At 43.7% G+C, this 13,475-nt stretch overlaps 1 protein-coding gene across 5 annotated transcripts in view; it reads right to left on the bottom strand.

Annotated features, from left to right (window-relative positions):
* Nucleotides 1-13,475, bottom strand: part of add2 (adducin 2 (beta)) — a 133,831-nt gene that overhangs the window by 41,188 nt on the left and 79,168 nt on the right. For 4 of the 5 annotated variants that reach the window (XM_073060209.1, XM_073060228.1, XM_073060246.1 and 1 more), the window contains 4 exons: nt 13,366-13,455; nt 10,931-11,082; nt 7,679-7,759; nt 489-638 (listed from right to left, as the gene is read on the bottom strand). In XM_073060209.1, the coding sequence (XP_072916310.1) occupies nt 489-638; nt 7,679-7,759; nt 10,931-11,082; nt 13,366-13,455 (473 nt within the window). The remainder of the gene's footprint in view (nt 1-488; nt 639-7,678; nt 7,760-10,930; nt 11,083-13,365; nt 13,456-13,475) is intronic. The other variant, XM_073060238.1, reaches the window with a different exon arrangement.

The raw sequence follows: 13,475 nt of genomic DNA, 5'->3' as shown, positions 1-13,475 counted from the left end.
ATTCGTCACTTGTACATTGAATGATACAGGATATACATCATCTTGCATCAAATCAAATCAGCAAGGAATGTGCTGGGCAGCCTGCAAGAGTCACCACCTTTCCAGCGTCAACATAGCTTGCCCAACTCTGACGAACCCTAACCTGTATGTCTTTGGAATGTGGGAGGAAACCAGAGCATCTGGAGGAAACCCACACGATTATGGGGAGAACATTCAAAGTCCTGGTGGGAAACGAACCCTGATCTTACAGCTGGCACCGTAAAGTGTTGTGTTAGCTGCTTCTCGACCGTGCCACCCTAGAGATAACAAAATTCAGTAATGTGGAACGTGTTGCTAACAGCAGGGCGGTGAGCTGTGCTCACAAAGGGAAGAGTGAAGGACATGGAGGCAAGTTCAGTAAATTATTTACTGAGTATAGCAATCAAATAACGTAGCACGTAGCAAGACATCCAGAGCTGAGCTCCTTGTGTTTAATTGTGAATACTCACCGCAGCAGTGGCCGGTGTGTGCAAGTGAATTATACAGCGGACATCCGGTCGAGCGGAGTAGATGGCTGAGTGTAGGCTGAACCCAGCCGTGTCCACCGAGAAATTGGTGCTCCCTTGATTGACCACTTCGCCCAGAATGTTGACCTTCACCTGGGAAGAGGGATTAGTGTCAAGTGTTAAATGCTCTGGAAGCACCAATTCTCTACATCAGGTTTTATCTAAAACTTTAAGCAAAGGATACCCAATCTTTGGATCATCTGCTAATAGGACTGGCCTCACTCTCCTGCTAACTCCGCCACGGAGTCCCAAGCCCGGCTGCGAAAGGAGGAGGTTTGGGCACGGGGCTAGCAACACAATCCCATAAAATCCCAGTGCTACAGCAATGCCAACAGAAGCCCTAAAGACCTCATCCCTGGGAGAGGAAGGATACACCAAGAAGATGGGTTACACCTGGAGACAATGTGAAAGACTGCCCTGGGACAGAGGACTCAGGCAAGCTACTGTTGGCAGCCTATGCCCCATTAGCAAGTCCCTCTACCGCTCCTCCTAAACCTGCTGTAATCCTGTCCACCTCCATCCAATCTCCCATCGCCCTTCTTTACTCCAACCTCAGAGGTGCGGGATGGAATGCAACCCTGCAAACCCACCCTGCATGCTGTCTTTACCCAAAGCTCCCTTCTGGAACACACTCGAGGAGCATTAAAACAAAAAAACTTCACACCATCATAAAAGTTTCTTCCACGGGCAGTTCATCTGATCAACCATTCTAGTTAGCTCCCCCCACACCCACCCCCCAATCTATTACCTCAGTCACTACACTGTAAACACCTAACCCACTTTTTATAATGCTGTTTATTCACATTTTATTCCATATCTGTACTTCAACTTCTAACTTTATTTTTGTATAATTATAATTGTTGAACATCATTTTTTTTTGTTGCATCTCATCCCCGATTAACACACCACAGCAAATTCTTTATTCAGTGGATTCCGGTTAATTGGGCCATCGGTTAATTGGGGCAGCCACTTGTTTGGAACAACTCTTAAAGAACAAAAACTAATTGAGAAAATAGCCGGAATTTCCTCTATTTATTTGGGACACTATGCCGCTTAATTGGGACAGAAGACTGTTGCCAAATAGTTTCTAACTGGCATCAGTCACGTGCAATTGTGCGGATGTTAGACATTACACCATGATTAGAGCAAACAGTTTTAAAATAGCATCATTTATGTGTGTTTGTGTTCAAAAAAGTGAGTCTTGTCAGATAGTTGATGAGAAATAAGCAGTAAGGCAATTCAAAAGTGTTTTGCTCATTACAGTTTCAAGCATTCAGGCTTGGAGATCTAAGAAATGGCTCGGAGTGGAAATGAAACAATTTCACTGCTTCAACAAGTTAGAAACTACAAAGGATTTGAAGGTATCGACAGTCACCTTGAATGTTACTGTGAAAATGAAGAGTTGGAGGATGCAGGAGTTTCTAACTAGCATCAGTCGTGTGCACTTGTGTGGCCATCACAGTGTACTTACAGCAAACAGTTTTCAAATAGTGTCGGCTGCATATGCTTGTGTTATGTTATTCACTTGGGCTGACTAACACTGAATTAAAAAGCAGTGGTTTTTGACACTACTTAATGCAGAAAGCCAATGCAGGCAGTCCATTATCTGCACTAGGTATCTGTGCTAACTTTGTTCATTTACAGTCAAAAGAACAAGGCAGCGTCCACTGGGATGAATTTCTCTGTTGATAACTATGAGGAACTAATACACAATTTTTATAGTACTGTAATAGTATTGCTAGCATTCTAATTGGTGCCAGATTTCACTTAAAAACATAATTTGTTACTCAGTTAAACATAGTTTTTCTTTTTTAAAGCTACTTCCATGAAACTTCTAATTGGGGCAGCCGCTTAATTGGGCCAATTAACCAGAATCCACTGTACATGTAAAAGTATATGGCGAGTAAATCCTTGATCCCTGTAAGTAACGGGGCAGGAACTCCGCAAAGATTAGCGTGGTAAGTCACAGGGATTCGGACTGAGGGGGGAGGGTGGTGGATTTCTGAGAAATTGGGGGAACCAAGGAGTAAACATCCCTGTGGTAGATTGACAAGATGATGGACACACTTTGTCATGGTGAAAAACAAAGCAGATCCAGGGGCCCAAGGTCACATGGCAGTACATTATGTTTTGTGACTTCAAAACGTTAAATGAAAACACAGCAGTCCAAAATGTGAGTCTAACTACGTGCTTGCTTCAAGTAAGGCATGCACATAGCATGTAACATATGCAGTTAATGTACTTATAGATAAAACCTGTAATGAATTATTTAAACAAACAAGAATGCTTAATCAATGAATATATATACAAGATTACTCAGACATTATTGAAATATTAAATATACAATACTACATGGTCGAATTTCCAAGTAAAATAATCTGGAAATTTTTAAAATTCAATCAGGAAAAGAAGTGTTACACTATTGAATTTCCAGACACACTTTGTAAAGGGTTAAGTGCTGATTTGGATACTGAAAGAGGAATGAAGCTGCTCGAAGCAGAGACATGCTTACTCACACAGCACCGCCTTTTACATTCAGACGGTGGATGCTTTAATCGGTTTACTGGTTAATATTTCTGGAACGGAGAATGACAAACACCTCTGCACCAAGATTCTGGCATGAAACATCAAGACAGGCGAATTTCCAAGCTGGTTCATATTTCCTTGCATTTTCTGTGAAGATTCAACTGAGGTTACCAGCATGGCTTGCAAATCAATCAGTGAACCATCTGGTTCAGGCCCTGCTCCTCTGACGGTGCTCTCTGCCAGCAGGAGTGTTGCAAGGCCAGGTTCAGTAACAAGTCCTTTCGCCTTCTTGGAAACCCTTACAGATTTGATAAGCACAGGCACCAATATTTTCTCATTTCATTACAATCTTCTACTCAGCTTCAGACCGATACAAGTGTAAAATTAAATCACAACCAGTTATCACAGCGATTGCCTGTATTGGTCAGTATGGGTTCGCTGGGCCTGAGGGCCTGTTATCATGTTGCGTCTTTAAATAAAAAAGTTAAAAAATACAGAAGAAAGCAAAATAAAGCACAGAATCTGACTGACACCCAGATAACTTTTAAGATTTAATTCTACATTTAACTGTTTACTCGCTCCCCTGTTCTCGGTATTATTTATTTACCATTCTTAGTATAGAAAGAAGAAGAGAAATTGCCTTTCAACTCACGAGAGAGAGAGAGTGAGAGAGAGGAACAGGCCATCAACTTTTTGCTGTTGATGTTTCTGTAGCAGGCAATTTCTTTTTTACGAGGCCGAGATGCCAGCTCGACGCTCAACCCAGCACGGATGGAAAGCGTGCACGGGAGCCGGCTGGATTCGAACTCAGGAGCCTTCGCTCTGAAGTCCGGCGCTGAAGCCACTACGCCACCAGCTGGCCATTCTTAGTATAGTTTATTAATTTGTTTGTTGTTTGCAGTGTTAATTATTTATTATATTTTTGCATTTGCACAGCTTGTCTTATTTTGCATGTTGGTTCCTTGTCGGTCTTTATGTGTGTGTAGCTTTTCGTTGAGTCTGTTGTATTCCTTCATCCTACTGTGAATGCCCACAAGAAAATGAATATCAAGGTAGCATATGGTGACATATATGTACTTTGTTAATAAACTTACTTTGAACTATTGAACTTTTTGTGCTTTGCAAATTAGTGCACATCTTACTTCCTTTTGAAATTTCCTGAGTAATCTGCTCCCACTACTCTTTCAGGTCGTGAGTTTCAGATCGAGACAACCATCTGTTGAATATAATTTCTCTCCATTTCCTCCTTGGTTCCTTTGTTAAATGACATTAAAACCGTGATCTCTGTTCACAAACACCCCCACCTCAGAGGAAATGTTTCTTCCTCCTTGCTTTGTCAAAGAAGCCTCATCATTTCAAGTATTACTTTTCCTCTAAGCCTGGAACAATTGCAGCTTCCCGAGTTGCTTTGCAGAACGACTGTCTTTTCCCTGACACTGACCTGGGAAACCTCCTCAAAACCTTGACGTCTTTCCTGATGTTCCATGTCCGTGACTGTGGATGGCATTGCAGCTGAAAGCAAGTGTGCGATGTCTAAAGGTTAAATGTCACGTGTTTGGATACACAACACTCTTCAAAAGCTCTCCTAATAACAATAGCACTTGTTCTGCCATCTTCAATTACTTCTGAGTGTGGGTTGTCTTATTTTGCCTCTCAGCATGAGACCGGTGAAGGTAAGTCACTGGAGTTTGGGAGTAAGTATCGGTAAATTATGGATTGCGTGGCAGAATGGAAATACGTCTCTATCAAAGGAGGTGTAAGGTGCTCCTTCCCTCCACTAGCCCGCAGGTCACCCTTGGGCAAGGTGTAGCACCTGCTTAGCCCCCCCTTCCACCTGATCAGGGTGACGTGAGGCCATGGGAGCAGCTGGTGGACGGTCGTACGAGCAGCTGATGCATATCACAAGTCCTGGTTATGCGACTACTGACGCCAGGCAGATAATCTCTGAAGAGTATTGATAATGGCTGGGGTCACCCGTCTTGTAAAGACACTGTCCAGAAGAAGGCAACGGCAAGCCACTTCTGTAGAACAAAAGTTGTCAAGGCAATCATGGCCATGGAAAGACAATGATTGCCCACATCATACAAGATGGTGCATAATGAACAAAGTTATGGATGATTTGGAGGGGGGGGGGTTGTTGCCCTCAGACAGACATACTTTATTGATCCCGAGGGAAATTGGGTTTCGTTACAGTCGCACCAACCAAGAATAGTGTAGAAATATAGCAATATAAAACCATAAATAATTAAACAATAATAAGTAAATTATGCCAAGTGGAAATAAGTCCAGGACTAGCCTATTGGCTCAGGGTGTCTGACACTCCGAGGGAGGAGTTGTAAAGTTTGATGGCCACAGGCAGGAATGACTTCCTATGACGCTCAGTGTTGCATCTCGGTGGAATGAGTCTCTAGCTGAATGTACTCTAGGAGAACCTGGGCAGATTGGAGAATTGTGAAGACCTCAGGAAGGGGAAAGAACTGCTGGATCAAATAAGGCTGTAGACTCAGAGAAGATTCACTAGAATGATTCTGGGAATGAGAGGGTTAACATATGAAAAAGGTTTGACTGCTCTTGGACTGTACTCCTTGGAGTTTAGAAGAATGAGGGGGGACCTCATAGAAACATTTTGGATGTTGAAAGGCATGGACAGAGGGATGTGGCAAAGTTGTTTCCCATGGTGGGGGAGTCTAGTATGAGAGGACATGACTTGAGGATTGCAGGGCGCCCATTCAGAACTGAGATGCAAAAAATTTTTTTTAGCCAGAGGGTGGTGAATCTATGGAATTTGTTGCCACGTGTGGCAGTAGAGGCCAAGTCATTGGGTGTATTTAAGGCAGAAATTGATAGGTATCTGAGTAGTCAGGGCATCAAAGGTTATGGTGAGAAGGTGGGGGAATGGGACTAAAGGGGAGATTGGATCAGCTTATGATGAAATGGCGGAGCAGACTCAATGGGCCAAATGGCTGACTTCTGCTCCTTTGTCTTATGGTCTTATGGACTCAGCCAGCTCTATCGCAGGCACAAGCCTCCTCCCTACCCTCGAGGACACCCTCAAAAAGCAGCATCTCAAGAAGGCAGCATCCATCGTGAAGGACCTCACCACCCTATATGTGCCCTCTCTCAGCGCTGTCATCAGGAGGCACAGGAGCCTCAAGACCCACACTCAAACTTTTGGCAACAGCTCCTTCCCCAGTGCTATCAGATCTCTGACCTGTTCACGAACAGTACCTTGCTATTCCTGAGTAACACACACAATCATTCTGATGAAGGGCCTCGTCCAGAAACGTCAACTCTGTATTCCTCTCCATAGATGCCGCCTGACCTGCTGAGTTCCTCCAGTATTTTATGCGCGTTACTCTGCGTTGTGGTTTGTAACTTCAGATCATGACTAATTCAAATGAAGACATGGGAGTCCGAAATGCGGGTTCACTTTAAGTGAGGTGCGCATGTATCACCATATACTTCCTTGAGATTCATTTTCTTGCAGGCATTTACAGGAAAATAAAGGAATAGTGTAGATGGGCAAGAAGTCTGGCACGGACTCGGTGTCCTCAAAGGCCTGTTTCTGTGTCTCTACGGGAGCTCTCTGCTTTCTTGGAATGGTGCTGTTAAGTTTTATGTCTATCTTGGAGGGAGATGTTCCCCGGTGCTGCGCTGGAGCATCAGATTAGACTTTGTGCTCAAACATTTGGAATGGGGTTCGTCCTCAAACATTATTGGTCTGACACACCACACTGCTCACGACGACAGGGCCAAAAGGCAGACACAGGCAACTCATGCAATGCGGACTTCGTTAACCATTAATCACTTCAAGATTCAAATTTACTTCTCATGAGCACATCGAAGTGTAGAGTGAAATGCGCCATTTGTGCTGCAAAACCAATACACCCAAGGGTCACCAAGTGTCACCATGCACTCCGATGTTGACACAGTATGCCCAGAATGCCCAGCAGAACTTCAATCAACAGAACAACTACAGTGAAACAAGCCCTGTTCCTCCCTCCCACTCACCCATTATATGAGAAAGTTACAGAGAAGCCTCCCTTGAGAGACATGGACAGCCAGTACTTTTCTCCCAGGGTTAAAATGTCTTATTCTAGACGGCATGCATTGAAGCTGAGAGGGGGAATGTTCAAAGGAATGTACGGGGCTGGTTTTTGTACACAGAGAGTGGTGGGTATCTGGAAGCTGCTACCTGGGACAGTCGTGGAGGCAGATAGGATAGAAGCATTTACATTAATGTGCAAGAAATGGAGGGGTATGGACATGGACAGGCAGAAAGGATTATTCACTGAATTTATTTGACACAACACTGCGGGCCGAAGGGTCAATTCTGGCACAGTTCTGTTCCATTCTCCATGAGACAGCGGAGGGGGGACCGGGCTTAACCGATTGGCCTGACAAGCGGCCAGTCAGAGTGGGCTAAGTGACTGCATGAAGCACTCAATTTAAGTAAATAATCAAGGAGCCTCCAGGTCAGAAAGGGTTAAAAGTCACCGTTAATGTTTGTAATCGGGGGTTCCCAAACCCTTTTTTATGCTGTAGATCAATACAAAGGGTCTGTGGTTGCCAGGTTGGGAACCATTGCTTGTAATGAATATACTCACCAGGATAGAGCCAGAGACTTCTCCATAGGAAATTCCCCTGGGAATGATGAGGAAATGATCCTGTTCCTTACTAACTCTGAGCTGAAGGAAAAATTAAAAAAAACGGAGAAGGAAACGAAGTTAACAAAAGTGTGTTGTGGATTAAAGCCGTTCATTCCATCCATCCCAAAGTTCAATTTTCCCAACCACCAATGATTTAATTTAGATATTGCGTTCCCCACAGCATTTCTAGAAGGTTTTGAAAGACAGAACGAAAACACGTGCTTAATTACTCTGTTTATGTTTGTTCCTCATTCTAAATCATAAATCTTTGTTCCTTTTATAAATTTTCCCATTTCTGACTATAAGGATGTATTTTTCCACATGATATATCTATAAAAGCTTTAAGAGTCAGTTTTTATGTTCTCTGCAAGCTTAATCTCACACTCTATTCCCTCCTTCTTAACCAACCCTTTTCTCCTCTACTGCTTAACTCTAATTTGCTCCCAAGCTTGTGTTGCTATTTTTTCCTGTCGTTCATAAATTTCTCCTCCTTGCACCAGACAGAGATAAATGCAGTTCATAGAAGTCTGAACGATTGCCATTGTACAGGTTCTTCCAGCCAAAGGGTAAGACCATGTATTTCTCTATACATTTGCTACCTCTGATCATGGCTTCTTCCTGTGCGCAGACTAAAAACCTAGCTTGTCTTTCACCGGGATGACGCACAAAGCCTACTATTTCACTTCTTAAGATACATCTCTTCACTTAAACAAGCCTTGATAACTTTGGTTTGCGCCCTGTCATGGACATTCCCCGCTGCTTCCACATCTCCCCCTTCCTGCACCAAGGAAACACTCTTGCCTTCTCACTTCCCCAATTCCCGTGAAGGATCCTTAACCCAAAGTGGCTGCGTTATCTCTCTCCACACTGATGCTGCCTGACCTGCTGGACAGTCCAGTATTCTGGGATTTCTTGGGTCAAGCAGCATCTGTGGAGTAAAATGGACAAATCCGCACTTCAGGTTAAGGCCCTCCGTCCCGACTGAAAGATAAAGAATAAAGCTCAGTAAAGATTAGCTTTAATTTGTCAAAACATATGCAGGTGTGGGCATCAAAGGTTACAGTGAGAAGGCAGGAAAATGAGTTTGAGAGAGATAATAAATTAGCCATGATGGAATGGCAGAGCAAACTTGATGGGCCAAATGGCCCTATTCTGCTACTATATCTTATCGTTATTCACTCCGCACCAGGGCCACTCAAAAGCTGTTACTTTCCCCAACACCCTCCACCATTCAACCACCCCACCACCACTACATACACATCATCTACAGTCACTTTATGTACATACAATCAGTCTATGTATGTAACAGTTACTTGTAGTTCTGCTCCAATATCTTATGGAAACGTTGGAACGTACAGTTAAATGGATCGTTTGAGTCAACAGTCAACACAGTCCGATGCTGTGCCGGGGGCACCAACATAGCAATAACTTACTAACTCTAACCCGTACACCTTTGGAGCGTGGGAGGAAACTGGAGCACCTGGAGGAAGCACGTGCAGTCACGGGGAGAACGTACAAACTCTTTGCAGCCAACAGCGGGATTGAACCCAGGCGTCTGGCACTGCAATGGCGTTACGCCAACCACTAAACTACTGTGCTGCCCTTCACAGCCACAACTCTGTGGTCTGGGTCTGGGAGACAACAGCCCACTTTCTTAACCCACAGCACTGAACAGACTCTCTGCAAAAGACTTGCCTGAACACCTAAACCCTGGGTTCCCGAGAAACACTATTTATGGGGGCGGGGGGGGGAAGCAGACTGAGGATTGTGCTGATGGAATGCAGAAGTTCCTGTGCTCAGCTGCACTCTGCCCAACAGAGTTTCCAATGCTGTACTCCGATGAAGAAACATTTCCTGCAATAAGTGTAATTTCCTTTAACTGGCTGACAACTTCCAACTGAAGTCAGTAATAAGGCTTGCTCAAGAGTCCCTCAGCAATTCCAGGATCCAAGTGAATCAGACAGAGAGACTCTGGAAGGCTTTGCAAAAAAAAACTTAGTGGCACCCTGTATGTTACGCGCAACAGAGTAAAATGTTTGAGGAAGTTTGGGGATGTGAACAGTGAAAGAGTGTCAATGTTAGCGAGGGTCCACGGGTCTTTGAAGAGTCTTTTGAAAAAGGTTTCTGATAAAAAGAGGGAAAGTGAGAGAGAATGGAGGATGGGACAGAGAGAGAAAGAGAGAGAGAGACAAGAAAGCAAAAAAAGAGTGCAAGAGTGAAAAGAGAGGGCGAGAGAGCAAAAGAAAGCTAGAGAGAGAGCAGGAGAGTGAGAAAGTGAGAGGGAGGCGGGGAGACAGAGAAGGAGCAGGAGAGAATGTGCTATAGTGAGAGAGAATGAAAGAGAAACAAAGGGGAGAAGAAAGATAAGGGGAAGCAGATGGTGAAAGACGAGCAAAACAGAAAGCAAGGACAAAGAAATGTTGAGAGGGTGGAAAGATGGATAGGAGACAGAGAAAATGGGCAGAGTGTGAAAAAGTAAAGAGTGAGAAAAAAGAGAAATTGTCTTAGAATGTAAAAAATGGCACACAAAGTAAATTCTATTAATTTTCTAAGCCAAATACTTTTCTTTCTGTATCCTTGGCAACAAGTAGGAATTTTAATGTTATTGATTTCACAGGATGTAGAAAGGGATTAATTTTTCATCTCTTTTCATCACTAACACTTTGTCAGCAAAGAAAACTAACATCCCATAAATTAATGTTTCCCCATCCAATGGACTGTGGCAATCTTACATTGTGCATTGCCAAGGGCTACGGCATTTGATTGGTAAACGTTTCCTAAGGGTTACAGGATGCCATGGCAACGGGTTCCCATGGATGAAAGAAAGGGTTGTACAGATTTCAGGGTCCTGTGGGTTACACAACCTCACTAACCAATTCTGTAGCCATCAATCTCAGTACTTGCACTTGCAGTTACCAAGAAATAGATAAGGAGGAGTTTATTGAGTCAGATGGTGGTGAATCTGTGAAATTCATTACCATAGATGGCAGTGGAGCCCAAGTCATAGGGTATATTTGAAAAGGACGTTGAAAACCTCTTGATTAGTAAAGGTGTCAAAGGTTATGGGAGAAAGCAGAAGAATAAAGTTTTGAGCAAGATAATAAATCAACCATGATGGAATGACAGAGCAGTCTCGATGGGCTGAGTGGCCTAATTCCACTTCCATGTTTTATGTTCACCCGTAGTTGAACATGCAGTCACCCCACTCACCGTGATGTATGTGTTGGCAATCTGAGCCCATCCAAACAGGTCCAAGAGCCGATGGATGCTGGCCACCTTACAGCGCATTAGCCTCTCTCCCTTGACAAACACCAACGACTCCATGGCTCGGAAGTCATTGATCGGTGCCACCATTGTCACTCCTTGTTGAGAAAAATAAAAATTACTGACCTACACAAAACACCGTCCTTGCATATTAACCTTAAACGTCAGCCGTGAAGAAACAAACCCACGAAGGGCTGGAGAAACTCAGCAGGTTGGGCACCATCTGTGCAGAGAAGTGGACAGTTGATGGGTCAGGTCAAAACCTTTACTTGGACTTGTTCAGGAGTCCAGATGAAGAGTTTCATCCTGAAACATCGACAGTCCACAAATGGTACCCAATCTGCAGAGTTTCTCCAGTGTTTTGAGTGTGGTCCCAGATTCTGGCATCTATAATTTCTTGTGCCCAATTGCTTGGAGTTATAGAATCACAGAGCATACACCACGGAAACAGGTTCTTGGGCACATCTAGTTCTTGCCCAATTGTTATTCCGCCTGGTCCCATCACCCCACACCTAGAACATAGCCCCCTATACCCCTCCTACCCATGTACTTGTCTAAACTTCTCTTAAATGTTACAATCAAACTTGTACCCACTGCTTCCACTGGCAGCTCGTTCCACACTCACATGACCCTCTGAGTGAAGAAGTTCCCCCTCAGGTTCCCCTTAAATATTTCACCCTAGTTCTGTCAGTGGATAAAGCCCGCTTGCATTTATCCCATCTATACCTCTCATAATTTTGTATACCTCTATCAAAACTCCCCTCATTCTCCTACACTCTACAGAATAAAAATCCTAACCTTTTCAACCTTTCCCGAAGTCCTGGCAACATCCATGTAAATTTTCTCTGCACTCTTTCAATTTTATTGATATCTTTCCTGTAGTTAGGTGACCAGAACTGCACACATACCTCAAATTAGGCCTCACTGAAGTCTTAAATAACTTAAACATAACATCCTGCCTCCTGCACTTAGTATCCTGATTTATGAAGGCCAATGTGCTTGAAGCTCTTTTTATGACCCTATCTACCTGTGACATGGTTTGCCTCCATCCTCTGACTCTCTGCTTCTTGATACACCTCCATTTTCAGGGTCTGACTGGTTCACAATGACATACTTACATTACATCCATCGAATGCACGCGACATTACTTGTACAAAGCTAACCATTTACAGGGTACCCACAGTGCATTCTGGTGGCCAACCATTTTAATTTCATTCCCCATTCCCATTCCAACATGTCAGTCCATGGCTGCCATGATGAGGCCACTCTTGGGTTGGAGGAGTAAAGCCTCCTATTCTGTCTGGCTAGCCTCCAACTTAATGGTATGAACATCGACTTCTCTAACTTCTAGTATTCCTTCCTCCTCCTTCCTTCTTCCATTCCCCAGTCTGGATCTCCTTTTACCTCTTTCTCTTCTCCTCACCATCCTATCACCTACCCCAGGTCTCCTCCTCCTACCCTTTCTCCTATGGTCCACTCTCCTCTCCTATCAGATTCTTTCTTCTTTACCCCTTCCTCCTATCACCTCCAGCTTCTGACCTCATCGACCCACACCTGGCTTCACTTATCACCTCCTGGGCTCGTAGACCTTCTCTTCCCTCCACCTTCTTATTTTGGCATTTTCCCCCTTCCTTTCCAATCCTGATGAAGGGTTTCAACCTGAAACTTCGACTACTTATTCCTTTCCACGGATGCTGCCTGACCTGCTGAGTTTCTCCAGTGTTTTGTATGCATTACTCTGGATTTCCAGCATCTGCAGAATTTCTTGTGTTTATCACATGTAGGATAGTTCTGAAAACTTGCCTCAACAAAACTAGTGCCCATTGTTTGACTTGTGTAAGCAGATGTACTTGGAAAGCAATTAAGAAACCTTGATACATGAAGATAAAAACAGATTAAGAACTGATATATACAAAATAATAAAAAAGTTCAAGTAAATGTTGGTCCCTCTGAGCTTGAGAATTAATAATAGGAAACAAAGAAATGGTAAGAGTCTTCATGGTCGAAAGTACTCCGATGCACAAGAAGGTATCAGAAGGGAGGAAGTTAAAACATTGTCCATCTCTTGAGAAAATGTACTATATAAACTAATAGGTCTAAAGACTAGCAAGTCCCTTGGGCAAAGTGGTTGCAGAAATGGGAAATGTACTGATTTTCATCTAGAAAAATTCCCTGGATTCTGGAGAGCTCCCGAGGATTGGAAAACTGAAATACCATCACCAATATTCAAGAAAGCAGGGAGAGAGAGAGAGCAGGAAAGCCTAACGTCTGACGTTGGGAAAAAAGATGGAATCCATATTAAGGAGTTAGTTGAAGATGTAGAAAATCAGAAGGTAGTCGAAGGTCCTGGTGCAGAGCCTTGAGGCGAAACATTGACTAACCCTTTCTCTCCACAGATGCTGCCTGACCCGCTGAGTTCCTCCAGCCGTTTGCTTTTCGCTCCAGATTCCAGCAATTGCCGTCTTTCACGTCTCCAAGAAAAATCAACACG

The sequence above is a fragment of the Hemitrygon akajei genome, chromosome 1 (assembly GCF_048418815.1).
Source record: "Hemitrygon akajei chromosome 1, sHemAka1.3, whole genome shotgun sequence".
NCBI lineage: Eukaryota > Metazoa > Chordata > Chondrichthyes > Myliobatiformes > Dasyatidae > Hemitrygon > Hemitrygon akajei.
This window is presented reverse-complemented; position numbering and strand designations above follow the sequence as displayed.